The sequence below is a fragment of the Oryza glaberrima genome, chromosome 2, assembly GCF_000147395.1.
Source record: "Oryza glaberrima chromosome 2, OglaRS2, whole genome shotgun sequence".
Classification (NCBI taxonomy): Eukaryota; Viridiplantae; Streptophyta; class Magnoliopsida; order Poales; family Poaceae; genus Oryza; species Oryza glaberrima.
In genome coordinates this window covers 31,174,963-31,193,756 of record NC_068327.1, presented here as the reverse complement: position 1 = coordinate 31,193,756, position 18,794 = coordinate 31,174,963, and the positions used below count along the sequence as shown (strand labels likewise).

The following is an 18,794-nucleotide window of genomic DNA, read 5'->3' as shown; positions in this document are numbered from 1 at the left end:
CTCAGCCTCGAAACCAGCGCGTGGCAGAGGCAAAGATATGGTGTCTCTGAGAGCAAGTTTAATAGTTTAACTCACTACTAGCTCCAATTCATCTATAGCCAATCTAATAACTCATCCATACAATAGTTATATACTACACTATTAATATATGGTCCCACCTGTCATACACATATTGTGTCTTGAAGTCCGTGCTACAGCTGGCTATAAATCTGTAGACCACTGCTCTTTTCTCTTTTTATTTATCTTCTTAAAATATGTTTGCAGCTGACTTATAGTGTGCTATTGTACCTGCTCTGATGATACCTTTCCCTCCTCCCCTCGCTTGGCACAGATTCCCCCATCGCTGCCAAAAGCGGACGCCTCCAGCGTCCTCCCGCCATTACTCACCCAGCAACCGACTCGCTCCTCCCTTTCCGCCGCTGACCGGTGGGCCATCCCCCCACCCTCCTCCTCTCAGCTTGTATACCAGCGCTTCCGCAGAGTCACGCACTGCACAGTTGAAGCTGGTGGAGTGTGGAGTGGAGTGGAGTGGAATGGCGGGGGTGTGTGGCTCCGTCGCGGCGGCGGCGGCGATGGTCGTGGTTGTGATGGTGTCGTCGTTGCCGGGCAGCGTGGAGGCGAAGACGACGATCGAGCCGTGCACGGGGTCGGACTCGTGCTCGGCGCTGCTGGGCTACACGCTCTACGCCGACATGAAGGTGTCGGAGGTGGCCGCGCTGTTCGGCACGGACCCGGCGGCGCTGCTGGCCGCCAACGCGCTGGACTTCGGGGCGCCGGGGGCGGCGCACCGCATCCTCCCGATGGGCCTCTTCGTCCGCGTCCCCACCCGCTGCTCCTGCACCGACGGCGTCCGCAAGTCGGTCTCCGTGCGCTACGCCGCGCGCCCCGCCGACACGCTCGCCACCGTCGCCGACGGCGTCTTCGCGGGGCTCGCCTCCGCCGACCAGATCCGCAACGCCAACGCCCTCGCATCCGCGGACCCCGACGCGCCGCTTGACCCCGGCCAGAAGCTCGTCGTCCCGCTGCCCTGCGTCTGCTTCAACTCCTCCGACAACAACCTGCCCGCCGTGTACCTCTCCTACGTCGTGCAGGTCGGGGACACCGTGCCCGCCATCGCCGCCAGCTACGAGACCACCGTCACGGATGTCATGAATGTGAACGCCATGGGAAGCCCGATCGCCGCGCCGGGAGACATTCTCGCCATCCCATTGCCAGGTACATGTTCATCTCAAACTTTGCAAACGATATCGCAGATGAGCCGTATGGTTTATTGCATTGAGCTAACTGTTTTGAGCTAAAACTTTGCAAACGAGCATATTTTCTGCAGGCAAATTGGTTCGTCAGTATGTTTTTGTTCTGAATAAATAATAATCAGACAATGCATCATTGGGGATATAAACAGTATGCATGCTAGTGGACATTGCATTGGTGCCTTAGCTTTAATATTTGATTGCTTCATAGGCTGCTTATATTCTAGGGTTTAATTGATTAGTACAGTAAAGAAAATCACATCAGTTTAATGTCGGGCTTCACCATCTTGCTCGATTTTAGTCTTCCTCATGTTGGTCCGAACTGAACATTTGAAATTATGAATCTGTCGTCATTACAGTAGCCCAATTACTAGCTGCAGTTTGATGTTTGGTACTTCCTCCGTTTCATAATATAAGTATTTTTAGCATTACACACATTCATATAGATGTTTATCAATTTAAACATATATGTGTGTCTAGATTCATTAACATCTATATGAATGTGGCCAATGCTAGAAAGTCTTATATTATGAAACGGAAGGAGTATATGCGATGTTTCAATTCGCTAACATCGGAGTTAGATAAATAGAACTCTGTGTAGGCAATCGATTACTCTTCAATAGGAATTAGGAAGATACTATTGGAGAGTTATGCACGAACTGTTCAGTTTTCCTTTCTATTCATTCAGTGAGTTTCAGATTGTGTATCCTGTAAGAAAACATAAGCATCATATTATGATGAGCCTCTGCGTTTATGGACTCTATCTTTTGTTGATTGCTAATTCTTCTGTTCTGCCTTCTGTGACAACAGTTGGGCTGCATCATTTATCTTTTCTAAATATCAGCATTTTCTCCCTAGTTCTTCCAGTGACAATTGTTGCTTGTTTCTGTATCTTAGCATGTACATCTGCATTTCCCAAATCTGCTTCAGACCATGGACTAATTGTTGCAAATGGGACTTATGCACTTACTGCTGGAAACTGTGTGCAGTGTAGTTGCGGGCCAGGGAATCTCAAGTAATTTTCAGATTGTACCTTTTCTGTTTAACACGATATTATATGGAACCATTATTTGGGTCGTAATGTCTGTCTTCTCTTCTGTCTCAGTTTATATTGCACACCAGCTTCATTGACAGGGTCATGTCCAAGCATGCAGTGCAGTAACAGCAATGTTCTGCTAGGTAATGTAAGCGCTCGTTCCACCAGTGCAGGCTGCAATGTTTCTTCTTGTAGCTACGGAGGTTTTGTTAATGGAACCATTACCACATTGTAAGTAACATGTTGCTCAGAGTCTCTGTTTTTTCTACTTCTACTATCAAGTTGTTACATTCTACCTTCCTTTGCAGGCTGAGCACAGGTCTTCAATCCAGATGTCCAGGTAATTACTGTTGCTGTGAGCTTGTGGCCTGCAACTGGCTTACAATGCAGCAATATCGTGCATTTGAATTTCAATCTGCCTCAGATGTTAGTATTTTTCAGGTTTTTGAACTGGAAAAGCATGCATCCTTTTTTATTAAAAAAAACAGTAGTAAGTTGCATCAACAGAATTAACATCCCACCTGAATAGTTGCAAAAATTGCACTTTGTCACTTTGAATTCCAGAGCAACCTGCATCATACTTTGCGAATGAATACATTCATACCTTCGCTTTGGCTGAGCAGCAATTGTTCGTTCTATGATTACAAGTTCTTTAACTCGGCTCTTTTAGTCAGCATTGCCACTTTTACTTTGATACATGTCCACTGTTTTTTATTCTTCTTCTGCACGCAGGACCACATCAGTTCCCTGAACTCACTGAACCCCCTACCACGGTGAACCATGATTCAACGTTTCTCCCGCCATTATCGGCACCTGGACCTGCAGAAGCCGGCGGCGCCATTCCCCCTCCGAACTCAGGCTCACCATCAGTGCAAGGAGGGTCTTTCACACTGCCCAAAGTATCCACTGCAAATGGCCCTGCCGGAAGCGTTTCAGAGGCTCCTTGGATGAACAAGCCGCATCAGATCCTATCAAGTTTCATCTTGTGTCTACTACTTCTCTACTCGCAGATGTGAATTGCAATGTGTAGTCAAGGACCAATTCTGTAGTAATTGTAAACTTGAAGCCTCATTTAGGCAAGGGGAGGTGGACAGTATCATATCGGCGATGTTTTTGGAGCTTCTTTCTATGGGTATCAATTCATGCCATGAATTGTGGCTTTCTTTCATGACATCTTCCAGTTGTCGTCGTACTCGGTCGCATCTCTGAATATGGCCGAGTTTAGTTCCAAACTTTTTCTTCAAACTTCCAACTTTTTCATTACATCAAAACTTTCCTACACACACAAACTTCTAACTTTTCCGTCACATTGTTCCAATTTCAATCAAACTTCAAATTTTGGCGTGAACTAAACACACCCTATATAGCTTTGCAATCTTTGCATGAAAGGAGAGGTTTCAAGTACTCTCTTCTCTGACGACTGTCAATTCTGTCCATGTTATCATACATGACCATTGGTTGGCTTTTCTTTACTGGGGAGCCACGGACAAGCTCTTTTTCTTCGACCCCTCATCTGCCGGCGTCGAAAAAGATCTCGCTAGAGTGTTACGGGTAAATTTTTTTAACTGCTTGGAATCAGATCTCGTTGCTGATCTGTGGTCTACAAAGCAGTTTTGAGCCATGTGAAGTTAGCTTTCATGCTCTCTCCTTTTCTTCTAATTCTCTTTGGACTTTGGCCTCATCTTTGGTACCTTTCCGTCCGCGCAATGGTACTTTCGCTTTCAGTCTTTCAGTTGAAACTCATTTTCATCATGTAGGAGTAGCTTCTTGCCTAACGCACCACACTGTTTGATATGCAGTTCTGCACATTTCCAATGCTGAATTCCCTGACCAAAGTAGGGAAGCCAGTCCACTAACACGATGCACACCTCATATCCCAACCAACCAACGCATAGGACCAGCAGGACCATGCCACTGTATCAGGCAGAAGTGAAATGCCATTGCTCTTCTCTCTGAAATGAATTCAGATGCTCAGCTCCAGATAACATTTCGCCTTTCAGAAGCATCTCTGCAGGTTGCAACAAGTGTCTGCTCCTGTGCCGAAAGGACAGTGAATAGCTCCATGAGTCATGGCCCGTGGAAGGATCAATTGGCGCTGCAAATCGGAATAAAAATCCAAGAAATGCAGGAATATCCAACGGCGCCAGGCTTTCTGAAGAATATAGTTCTGCTGCTGCTATTGCTGATGCTATAAGCTGGTAGCTCTCGCCATTTGCTCCGTGTAAATACTGTCAAGTTAAGAGTGATACGCACGCTTTAGCAAGTGCTTTTATCGGCTTAAGATGCCAACCTCACGTGGTGATTATCCACTTTCGGTAATGTAGCAAACTAGCAGCTTATCTTCTTTAATCAAGAAGGAGAGCAGTGCCTTTCACATTTTCCTTTTGTAGATTCCTGACCAACCAACCAAATCTATGATGGTACGGAGTTCAGGATTAGTTTTTGTTCACTAGTTACTTGGATTTATCTCACATGAGAATAGCTGTTTTTTTTTTTATGTTGATCATGTGATTTACAGCACAAAAATTGATCAATAACACCACAAACATGCATAAATTGTGCCTGGTAACTTAGATGAAGCGTAGAGCAGGCAAGTTCCATCGTCCTACCATTTATTTTCAGATCAGCATAATTTCATATTTACAAAATAACATTTTCTTTAATGTGTCACAGTTCATTTAGCTACCGTAGCATCTCTCTATTTCAGCTATTGTACTTATCGTCATATTCAAATACTACCAAATATAAGTCACCGGTCATTTCACTCATTTCACTTTGGTACCATAGCAATTCAATAACCCCGCTGTACACACCTCATAAAAACACAAAAGTCTGATCTTCAGAGTTTTTTTTTCGAGTCTCTCCAGATCTTCGGAGTTTCTTTTTCCAGTACATGAATGGTACTGACAGGACCATAGTATAACACAGAGTCTTGTCTAAGGTTTTCTCTACCGACGAAGGATCGAGTATTTTTCAACCAGTCCAATCAGGCCAGATTCAAAAGAAGTTCAGAAAGCTAAACTCTTTTTCACGTGAACACGCAAAAAAAAATTGCACGTTAATATATTGAAAGGAAAAAAAAATTGTAACACAACGCAATCCACTGCCCGGAATCCGCACAATTCTGGTGGATTGTGATGAATGCCATTGGGCGTCCGGATCTCTTCCCTGCCTCTCAGAACTCCTTCTTCTCTTGGTGGTCGGCAGCCAGGAAGGGAGTGACGAAGCAGCTCCGTTATGGTTTCGATACAGTTGTGGTCCTAGCCGCTTGGTTCATATGGAAAGAGAGGAACAATAGGGTTTTTAACCAGAAGCAGTGAGCGTGAGAGGAGGTTGCTAGGGCAGCAGCAGAGGAGGCCGCCCTATGGAGGCTAGCAGGTCTACTCCCCGAGTAGATCATGGTTGTCGTGGTTGCAAAGTTGATGTCACGAGATTATAGCTTAGCCTCCTTTTCTTGCCTTTCTTTTTCGGTTTCTCTTTCAGTTGCACTGTAAAGCTGTCACAATTTCTCCCCAATCTTAATACAAAAGATGCGCAACTCTTTTGCGCATTCTCGAAAAATAAAAGCTACTCCAATCAGCGAGAGGGTAGAGGCGGAGCCACACTACACTAAAAAAAACACAAAAGCAGCAACGCCAGTGGAAGACCACAGACAATCCTCTGAGAGGATGGACTCAAAAACCATGGAGACCGAGGAGAGCGCCGAGTTGAAAACCTTAAAATTCCGCTCCTTTCACAGCTACTAAGAGACCAGAAGGACCAGAGAGTCGAAGCCGACACGAAGATGTTCAAGTAATCAGGCCCTAGAAGACGGCCACCGGTCCTGAAGCGAGCTGCCACGGGCCTCAAACTCTCAAAGATAATCCCAAAGAATAATCTGTGTTCACCAACTGCACACATCACCTCCAAACACGTACGTACGGACGTACCATGGCCGCCGGCGACGTCTAATCCAAAATTTCCAAACCAATGAACAATAGCCGGTTTGACACGACGAAGAAGCGACAGAAATGCAGATAGACGTGTCGAGGCCGATTGGCTGGCCTCTTGGACAATTTACGAGGAGTATCTGTCTAGCTGATGGCCTGTTGCTGCAGAAGTAGCAATTCGTGCTCTCCCTTTTCGTGGACAGAGAGAGCGATCGAGAGGTAGCAATTACGTGCTCAACTGATCAATTGACAAAGCATACTATACATTTGTCTCAAACTGAAGGATTCCGCGAGAAGATTTGTGGACTTGTTTTCAGAGATGCTAGGCATCATATGAAACACTGCTCATGACGCAGATCTCAGAAACTTCAGAGTTACTAGAGGATCACATTCACGGTCATTTTTCGTCGCCGTTGTAAACTAGATTTTACTACTACTTCCATTGACAGGCAGGGAAAACTTCAGAGCGATCCAATCTGTTCTTTTCTGTTAATGGTACTAAAATATTTGCGAAAATCTCATTTGGAAAAGTGTTCTTTGCACTAATAACTAGTACTAACAGAAGCACTTTTATTGCGAGAATAAGACGAGCCATCCAATGGCAACTCGTTACGCTGGCACGAGCTCTGAAATTCCGATCTCCACTTGGGCAGCACATCCAAATAAACAAGCTGCTTATGTTGTCATCTCTGTCCATTACTTTGCCCTGCAATTCTTCGTGAATATCGTTATCTGGAACCTGGATCAGAACAATCTAGTGGCAGCCAGATTAGTTGCTGCCATTATCTCTTGGTTAATTAAAGGCTAAGACAAGCTCAGGTTAAAGCGCAAAAGGAAGTGGAAAGAACAAATGAGCGAGCTGAGGATTGGTTCTGACTTCTGTAGGAGATGATAGTTGAAGTTAAAAAAGATTATACTTGAGACCACTCATGCATGCATCGAATGAGCTGAACTGCACTTTGGGTGATTTTTACGGCAGTAGTATATCTGATCTGATATTTGTTTACTCTGAACAAAGCAGATCAACTGCACAAATGGAGTGAGATCACGCGCCTCTGCTAGCCTTGCAGCTGGATTAGTACGGCAACTAGTACAAGTTGACAGTATTGTCAATATATACAGTTACATCTAGTGCTTCTGTTCGTTCACAGTGATCAGTTTTGTTCTTTTTGAAAAAAATCAGTGTTCAGTTTTGCGATCGGTGAAGATTGCAGGCATTTATTATTATTATTATTGAACTGAGCCACGAAGCTATATCATTATTGATCGAGATAAAATAGTTGAAAAATGAAAGTACGTTTTATATGATATAATAATTCTTGTGTCTACGCAGTTATACATGGGGAATATGCTGGAAATGTGCTAATGGAGAGAAGAGAAGTTGATACGGCAAGGGGCAAGAACCATGTACTTATCAAATTGCAACTGTTTGTCTAGCTTGTTTCAGCTTTCCAGATGAGTTTCTTTCTTGGGCTATGGTAATGGATGTACAAGCTTTTGTAAGCTTAATATATCATTAGGCATCTAGTGTTCACTTCAATTTGTACTTTCTACCTGAAAACTTTAATTGATTAAAATCAACTTGCATGGTGATATGATATCTGTGTATTGCTCAAAGATAAGTAGTCACTGTACATTACTATTATGATCATTAATCCTACTATACAAAGTCCAAATTGACTTATAGCTTTACATCTTAAATACATTAGAAGTCTTGGTGGCAAGAATACGAGTCATGACTTACATCCACTGAGTTGCAAGGACAACTTTACTGTATTCCCTCCGGTCACAGAAATAATGGCAGTCTAAAATGAATGTAATCTTACGGTGTTAATTTTCAGCTAAAAGAAATGTCAAATTTTGACTAATTCTAGTGTATAAATTTATAATTTGGATGTACACTAATGTACAAATAAGCCTGTCATAAAGACCACCACTTTTAGTGCATAAATCTATAATTTGGATGTACACTCATCGTATAAGTAATGAGTCTTTTACCTTTATGCCATTATTAAGAAAGTTGGAGGTTACGCATGTGCCACAAAAAAGTTTTGAGTTACATGTATACCATGACACAAATTTTCGTTTATCCGTGTGCCATTCCATCCACCTTCTGTTAGAGAATGAGCTCTGACATGTGGGACCCATGTATGAAGATAACTAAATTGCCCCTGAAGCATTTTCATCTCCACTACTCCTCTCCTCCAGTGCGCCTTGAACCCTAGCCGCCGCTGCCGCCGTTCGTCGCCGTCGCCGGCACACCGCCGCTCGTCGCCGTCGCCGGCACGCCGCCGCCGCCGCCGCCGGTCGTCGCCGTTGCCGGCATGCCGCTGTCGCCGCCTTGCCTCGCCGGCACGCCGCAGCGCCGCCACCGCCGCCGCAAAAGTGGATGAAATAGGAGAAGGGCAAAATAGATCTTTCAAACCTCTGTTAGTCTTCGTTAGTGCTGATTCCATCCAAAGTGGCGCACAGGTAAACGAAAGTTTGTGTCATGTCATACAGGTGACTCAAAATTTTTTTTAGCACACACGTAACCTTCAACTTTTTTAATGACATAGGGGTAAAAGACTCATAAGTAAGCCTGTCATAAAGACCACCACTTTTTGTTGACTATGTTAACTCAAGAACACCATTCTTCCGTGGCTGTTGGGTGGGCAGGGTGTAGGTTTGGCAATGTGCCCAGAGCCTAAGAAGAAGAAGGAAAACGATGAACTGCTGAAAGCCTTTTCGGGTTAAAACTGTTTTTGCCATAATATGGGGAGGTACACAACTGCGTCTCTTGCCTAGGCTTAGCCTCAAGTACCACCTATAAATTCACGTTAAAAATGAAGTAGTGGAGATTTTGGTTGTCAATTTGATTTGATGTATAGTGCAAAGAAAAGAAGGAAAAGAAAAGGAAGAGAAAGAGATCGAGAGACAAGATGCACTGAAGATCAGGTCCTGAGACGAGTGCTGTCACCTCTTCGCAAATTGCCTCAATGCTGAACCTATCCTGATTCAGTGATTCCTGATGGACACGACATGGATGAGTCGTCCAGAGGAAAAGAAACGCCGCACCGAGAAAACCAACAAAAATTAACCCTCATTTGAGATCATACATGCCCTTAATTGAAACCCATCGACAGTCAAAAGATAACTTTTCTCAAGACACTTATTAGTCAATCAAGATTCAAGAGCCTGGAAACAACAGTCAAAGTAGATCTTATACATACTAATCAAACTATTTTGCAACAAAGAACATATAGAAACTAACCGATCGATTGGGTTCCAGGAGATCGCCGGAGCTCCGGCGAGTTCGGGCATTCGGCACCAGAAGGAAGAGAGTCGCCGGCCTAACTGATAAGAGCAAGTTTAATAGTATAGCCCACTGCTAGCTCCAAATCATCTATAGCCAATGTAATAGCTAATTCATACAATAGTTGCTTACTAAACTATTAATATCTGGTCTCACTTGTCATAGACAAATTACGTCTTGGAGTCCATTCTGCAGCTGGCTACATATCTATAGTTTGCTGCTCTTCTCTCTCTTACTTTATCTTTTGCTCTTCTCTCTCTTACTTTATCTTTTTAAAATATGTTTATAACTAGCTTATAGCCCGCTATTGTATCTGCTCTAATACGAACAAAGAGGAGGGTTTTATGAAAAACAAGTCCTACTCTCTCCAATGGGATTGATATCGACCGTCAGATGATAATCGGACGATGAAGAGTGATCCAAGATGGTCGCGATCCAAACTCTCGGGAGTATTCTCAACGAAAACGTCCTACCTGCACTCGAGTCCAACCAATCTGAACTGCAGAGTTTGATCGAACGGCGAAGAGGTATTCTAGTCAGATCGCTACCATTAATCGCGACCCAATTCTCAGGGGTTGTGAAAGATAATTCGACGAAAACGAGGGTTTCCTGTGTAAATATACCTCCACCCCCCTCAACTCCTCTCTCTGACAGGTGGGCTCACTCGCTGACCCGCAGTCAACGGCGGCTTTCACGGTGAGCTACCGCCGCCGCTGCCGCGACTCCTCGCCGTGCCGGCGTTGGTGAGAGGTGGGCCTCGCCGGCAGGCGGCAGAAGCAATCGCCTCGACCTCGAGCTCATGCCTAATCCCTCTTGATCAATCAGCGGCTAATTAATTCGTCTGGCTTAGCAATGGACAGAGAAGCAAATCGAGCTATAAAATGTGTGAAGAGAATATAATAGCTATGAACTGTGAGTTCAACTGATAATTATACATACATAAGTCGACCTGTCAATTCTATCATACATGCGTCTATACAAGATCGATCAAAAAGATCAAGAAGAAGAAGGGGAAATCAAGAGACCAAAATCATGAGATCGAAAACCCGGAGCAAATCACTAATCACCTAGCTACTGTATGCCACTCCACTCTTCTCTCGTCGTGTACTGTCTCTGCTAGCTATAGCTAATCGCTACTGTACACGTACGCGGGGCGTCCTCGCCGGCAGATCGACTCCGCCATGGCGCACGGAAGCGAGCTCGATCGATCAGGAGCTGACTTTGGCGCGGGTGCACGGGGAGAAGGAGTAGTGGTGGTGGTGGTGGTGCGATCCGCCGCCGGCGTGGACGCGGTGCGGCGACGACGAGCCGCCGCCGCCGCCGGCCGCGTGGGTATCCCGCTCCACGAGCGAGCGGAGGCGGAGGAACTCGTCGACGGAGCAGGGGAGCCGGAGCGGGCCGGCCGAGTCGTAGCCGTAGGCGTCGCGCGCCGCCTCAAGCAGGCGGCGGAACAAGGGGTGGTAGAGGTAGGCGATCGGGATGACGAACCGCCGGAACCCGCCGCCGTCGCCGCCGTCGGCGCCCTCCACCCCGACCCTCACCGCCAGCCACCCTTTCTTCACCTTCCCGGCCTTCTTCTCCTCCCCCTGCAGCATGGCGGAAGCACCAACCACCGAAACAGACGCCGTCCTCTCCTCCGCGACGACGACCTCGCCGCCGTTGCAGCTGATTAACCTCGCTGCGCAAGTGCAATCAAGCTACGCACACTCCACGAGCTGGAGCTGATCGATCTCGAATTGGGGCGTGGTGTGTCTTTTATAGGACGCGGCCCGTGCGGGCGAGGAGTTTAGCTTTAGCTTAGCTAGTGGCAGTGGCGTACGTACGTCCTTCGCTACGGAAGCCGGCCGCCACTGTCATGGCGTGCTCGCGTTCCTTCCGGCTCCCGTGTCGCTGACACGCGGGCCTCGGGGAATATCAGGGTTCAGGTGAACCGCTGCAGTGAACGAGAGAGAGATTGATATGCTCAAAAAACGGGAAACTGTTTTGAACCCTCCCTCAGTTGTCTCCTCCTCCATCTAAAAACAATTCAATCAGTTACGAAAAATTCTGAAAAAAAATAGATGATGTTTATGCAGCGTATATATATATATCGCTCCACAAAATCTTAGGTCGTTAAAACTCAACATATATATTACTAAGATATAAAAAGTTTCAGTTGGTAAATAGTAGTGGCACTATATATTTATATCCAAATTTGTCTCTTTTTCTTCTTTAATACGTAGGTCGAATTTGATGTTGATTTTCGGTTAAGCGCTGGATTTCACTGTAGTCTATATTGTTATTTTCTTTAAATCTTTTTCATAACTATTTGCATAAAATTTAGAAGAAAAAAAGTACACAAGTCTAAAAAAAAAATCCAAAATATAACATGTGAGCCTGTTTGGCACCTACACGAATCGCCGATGACCCGGGCGGTGGCGCCCACCGGGGGATCGAGTGGGGTGGCAATAGCTTGTGGTGGAACTGATCCGGCCAAGTGGGGGAGGGAATAGCGTGTGTTCGTGCAGTGTGTGCTGCCCCACGAGAGATGGTGGGGATTGGCATGCAGATCATGACGGAATGGTTCGTCAGATTGTTGCTGCTGCTGCTGCTGCTGCTGTTGAGTACTAATCACTATTGGATTTTGTTCTTTGTGCTTCTGCTTCTAGCTGTTTCGGTTATCTTTTCCAGTGATGGTGGGGGATGCGTGATTAACCCAATCTCATCTATGGTGTGCGATCGATCGACATGACTGCAGATATGGGCGTTCCTTTAATTTGATCGAGGATGATACACATACATACGCCACAATAATCTGTGTGGTTGCATGCAGTGCTATTGATTTAGTTCTTCTCGTCAATCTTTATCTCTGTTGAAATATCTCTGTTGTCCTCAATAGTTATTCTGAGGTTAGTCTTACTGGTAGACAGGGAAGTTGTCACAGGGGAAATCTCACATCATTCTAGCTCCAAACCAAATGACAGGTGCTTTGTCAGGGGGTGTGATGGATTAGCGATCCAGGATTATTCCAGGCAGCTAGGGCCACAATGTTTTACTAATTTGTTTCTTTGCACGAGTGAGACCACCATGCACACAGATATCTCGTACTACTACTCTTCTACTAGTAGTTTGGATAAAATACGCAACTACTCCTACCTACGAGTTTTCTTTTTAAATTTTAACAGATGCACGCGCCTAATGGTTGTCTTTCTCGAAAGGATAGATATCATATCACGATGAGTAGACCGACATCTTGGACTGCTGGATTGCTTATCTACATGTATGTCATGATTATTGGTTATGTCAGCCAACTTTGTGGTCACAAGATGTGTTGTATGCTTGTAAAGTTGTACTAATAAAACTACCCAAAATTTTCACGTAATTCTACGCAAATCGCAGGTTAAGGTTCATTTACAAGTAGAATTGCATCTGCTATACAATTTCGTTGTGTTTCGACAAATTAATATGTATATTAATTGAGTGAATCGTAGTTTAGACTACTTTCTATTGCCGATGTTTCAATTTATACTATCTTTTGACTAATCCTTTCGCTTTGCATTAGTTAAATACTTAAATTTACTCTCTCTCTCTCTCACTCTGGACCACACCAATTCTCTTATATACCCATATCTAACTACGCCTCCGACAAAGATATAGCTTGGGGAGGGAGTTTATCAGTGTATTGGAACCAATCTTGGTTATTGATGTGCTTAAAAAAGTGGTTTGGGTGGTTTAAATCTGTTGACAGAAAACACGAGGCCTGGGAGATCTGCTTAACTCCAGTGCAGGTTCAAAGCTCGTCTTCGAATGTATGAGCGTGCCAGTTGATTTAATCCTGTAATCAACAAGAAATAGAGACAAAGAATTTGTGGTTAAATCTATAAATGATAGCCGATCGGCTAAGTGCCGATGACATATCATTTATCTTTGAGCCGATGTCATTTATGAATCGATTAGTGGTTATAAATAGATAGTAAGGAACTAAATCTATTCGATCGGCTGTAGATATTAACGATATATAGTTCTTATATTAATATATACTTCAATCAAATGATTGGGATAGATCGGTCACCATGCCGAGACAGTATAAATCACTTAGATCGAAATATATATTAATAACAGGATTATATATGTTTATAGCATAGCCGATCAGATAGATCTAGCATGTATCGGCTAATACTCCGATACTACTCTATATAAAGATATCAAAACAAGTATAATATACCAAACAAAAGCTTAATATACTTAAATGCAATAAGATCTTGATATAAAGGGCATATTTAACATGTCACTGAAGCATATAGATCGAATATGGTTAAATCAGATAAGATCGGCTGAAACTCCGATATTACCCTAATCGGTAACTAGAGGACATGCTAGAGATTGATATTCTAAGCACGACTTAATAGATCAAACTCAACTAATGCAGCATTAAGTATGAAAAGAAGAACAATATCTAGACAATAAAGCCGCTGGATGTTTCATAAAGTGGTAGATATCTTATATAATCTAGGACAACGTCGCTATTTAACCTAATCGGCTGCCTTCTATTAACAGATGTTAGCCGATTGTAGGTTAGATGACGATATTGCTAAAGATTATGTAAGATATATAATAACTCGACGAATTATATAGACAAGATTAGAATGTCATAAAGATGGAAGCACTAATCTCGAGAACACAAGTCGTCATAACAAGTTTTACCTCTTGTTGAAGATCGAAACCGATGCAGCTCAACCCGAAAGCAAGAACTCGTCGAAACAAAATTAAAGCAAAAAGGTGGCGATGCGCCGAAATTGTATTGAATGTGTGCGTTAAAAATTACATAGGGCTCGGGGTCTATTTATACTCGAGAATTACAAGATATGTCCATACCGGACACGACCACTATCTTTAACAAACTCTAAGATACCATAAGTCTTTGCGGCAAACTTTTGCCCAAATATATCTCTAAGGAAGTTACATAAAACATCCTAATTAATAGATACAATTGCCTTCTCAGAACTCTATCCATGTGCGGAAATCATCTTGAAGCACCTCAATTCAACCCGATGTCATACACCAAATTATACTGTCGGAATCGGCTGCATCGGCTTACCTAGTCCGACTCAGACCCAGCCGATCCTAATCGTAGCCGATCTGGACTTCAGCCGATTCTTGCTCTGTTCTCGGATCAATCTCCGCCTTCGACTCCACCTCGATCTAATCTCCTTTTCCGATACTGATATTACCAAATTTGGTCGTTAACACATGCCCCCCAAGTCCAGGATATTTGATAATGTTTCGGATTTGCCGTGTACCAACTCCGAGCAAGTTTCGCACTCTGCCGTTTTTCGACCGTTATTCTATCGCTTTAAATACCAACCGTTGCCCTCGAGAAATCTCACGCCGTGACTTCCGTTTTCACCGCTCAAGCAAAACTTTGTCCTTTCTCTCTCCGGCGATTCCTCCGACGCAAAAGCGATCCCCAGGCGATTTCGCTTCTGATCAGATCTCCGCCTGCGGTGATGTCGTCTTCCACTAGCCCGTCTACTGCGTCATCAGCCGAGTACGCTGAGGTAAGTTCTCACCGGCTAGATCCCTTTTCCTCGCATGAAATCAATTTCTCCTTTTCTCATTATGTTTTCTGCTTCCCGATTCCTTTGGATTTGTAGCACCTTTCCAACCTAGTTGCGATTCCCAGCCTATCGCACAAAAACCATTATTTTCTTGGCCCAATCGGCAATCTTAACCCCACTGATTTTATCATTGGTGAAACCAACATAATCCCCTTTAGACTAGCTAACCCTAACCTGGGTCACTGGAAGAATACCTTCAAGTCTTGGCCATCTCTCGAAAGGCCTACCCCTGATAAGAGCTGGACCACCTGGTACCATCGCATATCGGCTAGTAAGAAAGTCCACTGGGATGAGATTGGGATCGGCCAAGCGCTTTCTCTCACCATAGCCAATTCTGCTAAGGATGAACCTCTGATGGCTGCCGCCACCTATTTTTGGTCCAACACCATCAATGCCTTCTTATTTAACCAAGGGCCGATGACTCCAACTTTGATCGACATCATCATGATTACTGGATTAGATGTAACTTCATCGGCTAACCCTATGAGTATGAACACCAAGAACCAATTTGACTTCAAGACCAAAAGCATAGGAGGGTGGTCTGGTTATGTAGCGGCATACATGGGCAAAAGGCCTGTCACTCCTCGAGAGCACGTAGCTTTCTTGCTAATGTGGCTAGAAAAGTTTCTCTTTTGTAGATCCAGCTGTGGTCTCACAACCAATTGGCAATTTGTAGCCGAAGCCTTAGGATCAAAGAAACAATTCCCCTTGGGCAAAATCCTTCTCGGCTATCTATACCAAATGTTGAACAATGCATCGGCTAAGATAGCCGTCGGCTCAATAGTTGGAGCAGGTGGACCATGGTGGCTACTGCAGACTTGGCTAAACCTGGTAGTCATGAAAGTTGTCAATCGGCCATCTGTAACAGAAGCTGAATTCCCAAGGTTGGAGCCAATTGTAGAAGACGATAGAGAAGAACGCACCCATCGCAGATGCATGTCATATGGAGAATATGCATCCACACCAGCCGATGCTGGGGCAAAACTATTGGCTGAGCTGCTCAAAGATTGGTTCTGCAGCTTTTATGAAGGCTTCCAGAAAGATGCCCGGGTTTGGTTTCTTTATGAAGACTCAGCAGACCTTAAGCTCCCATTAGACTTTGGATTTGAAGACATCAATCATGAAAGATATCGAACGTCCAGGGAAGTCTTTACAGCTACAATCAGCCCATGCATCCTACATGTCGGTATTCACCAAGGAAGAAATATCCAAGTCTTCTACGAATTCTATCACCCTATAAGTTCAGCTAGACAACTTGGATTAGGCCAACTCCCAATCGGCTTATTCTTTGCTGGCAAGATCCAATGCTGAGGAGAAATTTCTTCAACTCTAATGATGGATCGACTGCTTAACCTCCAAGGACCTTCCTTAGGCAGTATCGACAATATTGAGTTAGCAGGATTTAGGAGTAGGAACTTTGACAGATGGTGGGGTGAATGGAAGTTGCATCTATTTCATCAATCGGCCACAATGTACATGACAGATCTATTCCCTGACGTCATACCCCAGGTAAACTTTGTCATCACTAAATTTCATAACGGTTAGCCAATTCATTACTTGACTAATCTTTTGTTCCTGTTTTGCAGACAACAGAATCCTCCCCTCCACATCAGAGCAATAGTGGTAGGAACATTGAATATGCCCTAGGTCTGATTCCTAATGGAGGCAGATTGTCTCCCCCTGTCATCGGCTATCATGCCCCCCAAGGTCTCAACCCTCCTCCAAGGCGCCATCAGGGAACCAACCGATGTAACCAAGAAAAGAAAAACTAGATCATCGGCTGTGAGCACCTTGACTCTAGCTCCAAAGAAAAAGGCCAAGTCTAAGAAAACCAAGCCAACCGACGACCTGCCTGCTTTGGATCCATCCATTGAACAAGCTCTGGATGAAGAAGATATTGAGGATGATGTTGATCAGGCTGCAGCCGAAGTAAGTGATACTGAAAAAACACCATCGGCTTCGCCTAAGCATATACCTCCAACTCCTTTTGCCCCCACTCCTTCAGAGTAAAACATCTTTCCCTGCAAACCCTTTTATAATCATTATTTTTCAGCTGACTACTCATAGGCTTTGTAATTGCATAAGAAGAAAACTGCTATAAAGAAGAAATCGGCAGCAGCAATTCTCAAACCAGCTCCACCAGTAAGACACTCTCAATTTTACTAGTTGATTCCAGCCGATTTTGTCTAACACTTGTCTTTTTACAGCCTCCTCCTCCTCCTTCTTCCCCTGTACAACAATCATCGAGTGACCGAACTCCATCGGCCGTGGGGAGTCATCATATTGTGGAAGAAGAACAACCAGCTGCTCCTGCTATCCCAGTAAGTTTTCCTTTGATGCAAGAATTTAGATCGGCTATATTGACTTAGCTCTCAAACTGTCTGAACTTATACCTGCAGGTTCTAGCCGATCTCTTCTCTTTTGATATCAAAGATTATCTTGATGAGGCAGAAGAAGATACTTCAAGCAAAGCTCTAGCTCTCTTATCTGACAATGCAAAGAAAACACTTGAAGATATCTCGCGTCGGCTAGAGGCCTCTTCTCTAGATAGCTTAGTGGTCGACTGTGAATCGATTAGGACACGATTGCACGAAGTTCAAGCTCTAATTCCTGAAGAACTGGCCGATGTCCTAACTCCAGCCGCTTATCTTGAGCAACATCAATTTAAACTAGAAAAAGCCAAGCTAAGATTAGCCGAACGCCGTGAACGCAAGGAGATTGAAGCCACAATCCAGGTCAATCGGCAGCTTGTGCATGAAGAAAAAGTCAAACTCGATCAGCTATCCGAAGGTCCGATCAAATCCAATACCGATTGGCTTGAAGCCCGCAAGATCGATCTCTTGGCACAGCTTGAAGAATGCAATGCTGAATTGGATATGGAGCACAAAAAGCTAGCCGATCTCCCAAAATCTGTCGAAGAGCAAAAAGCAAAGCTCAAATCGGCTATCAAGAATGTTGCTGACCTAACCAAGTCCCTGAAGGTCATTTCTGGAACTGATGCTCAAGATGCCCAAGCCATTGAAGAAGTCGAACAAATTAGGCAAAGAGCTATTTCGGCTATCCAGCAGTACTTGTCTCAATAACTTTTGTGTAATAGGACTTAGAAATTCCTGTAATCGGCTAAGATACCTTAATACCCTGCTGTTTTAACAATCCTTTGTGCCGATTAACATAACTTCTAATTTTCACTTTCATTTTTTGTATATATGTGCCCCCCAATTTTATAATGTCAACAGCATTGATAAAATTAGAAAAACAACTAAGGGCGATATAACAATATCGGCCGTTATATATCAGCAAATCATAACCGATGACAATTGGAAAAACGACTAAGGGCGATATAACAATATCGGCCGTTATATATTGGCAAACCATAACCGATTACAATTAGAAAAACGACTAAGGGCGATATAACAATATCGGCCATCTCAAGACGATGTAAAACACATCGGCTGTCATGCATCAGCAACACTAGCCGATCATGCGTCAACCCAAACACTTGGGTAATTCTTCTTCAAGTATTTGCCATTGAGCGCTCGTCCATAAACCTCACCATCAAGCCCTTGCAACATATATGCCCCTTTAGACACAACCTTATAGATTTGAAACGGTCCTTCCCAATTTGGTGATCACTTGCCGAACTTGTTATCCCGAGTTCCAATCGGCAAAATCAACTTCCATACAAGT

General features: G+C 44.2%; 2 protein-coding genes across 2 annotated transcripts; one reads left to right on the top strand and one right to left on the bottom strand.

Annotated features, from left to right (window-relative positions):
* The first annotated feature begins 378 nt into the window (after positions 1-378).
* Positions 379-3,454, top strand: LOC127761219 (lysM domain-containing GPI-anchored protein LYP6-like). Its single transcript, XM_052285476.1, has 5 exons — positions 379-1,215; positions 2,148-2,265; positions 2,356-2,517; positions 2,595-2,626; positions 3,019-3,454. Exons 1-5 carry the CDS (start codon positions 534-536, stop codon positions 3,300-3,302), a joined length of 1,278 nt encoding a protein of 425 aa, XP_052141436.1. The 5' UTR covers positions 379-533; the 3' UTR covers positions 3,303-3,454.
* Positions 3,455-10,392: 6,938 nt separating this feature from the next.
* Positions 10,393-11,268, bottom strand: LOC127763574 (auxin-responsive protein SAUR32-like). Its single transcript, XM_052288317.1, has one exon. It carries the CDS (start codon positions 11,103-11,105, stop codon positions 10,719-10,721), a length of 387 nt encoding a protein of 128 aa, XP_052144277.1. The 5' UTR covers positions 11,106-11,268; the 3' UTR covers positions 10,393-10,718.
* Between the last annotated feature and the right edge of the window lie 7,526 nt (positions 11,269-18,794).

What these genes read in the sequence shown, in the direction of transcription:
- LOC127761219 (XM_052285476.1), top strand. Translation starts at nt 534, where the DNA reads ATGGCGGGGGTGTGTGGCTCCGTCGCGGCGGCGGCGGCGATGGTCGTG. An exon ending in TGCGGGCCAGGGAATCTCAA is followed by an intron (nt 2,266 to 2,355) that starts GTAATTTTCAGA and finishes CTTCTGTCTCAG; the next exon opens with TTTATATTGCACACCAGCTT. An exon ending in AATGGAACCATTACCACATT is followed by an intron (nt 2,518 to 2,594) that starts GTAAGTAACATG and finishes CTTCCTTTGCAG; the next exon opens with GCTGAGCACAGGTCTTCAAT.
- LOC127763574 (XM_052288317.1), bottom strand. Translation starts at nt 11,105, where the DNA reads ATGCTGCAGGGGGAGGAGAAGAAGGCCGGGAAGGTGAAGAAAGGGTGG.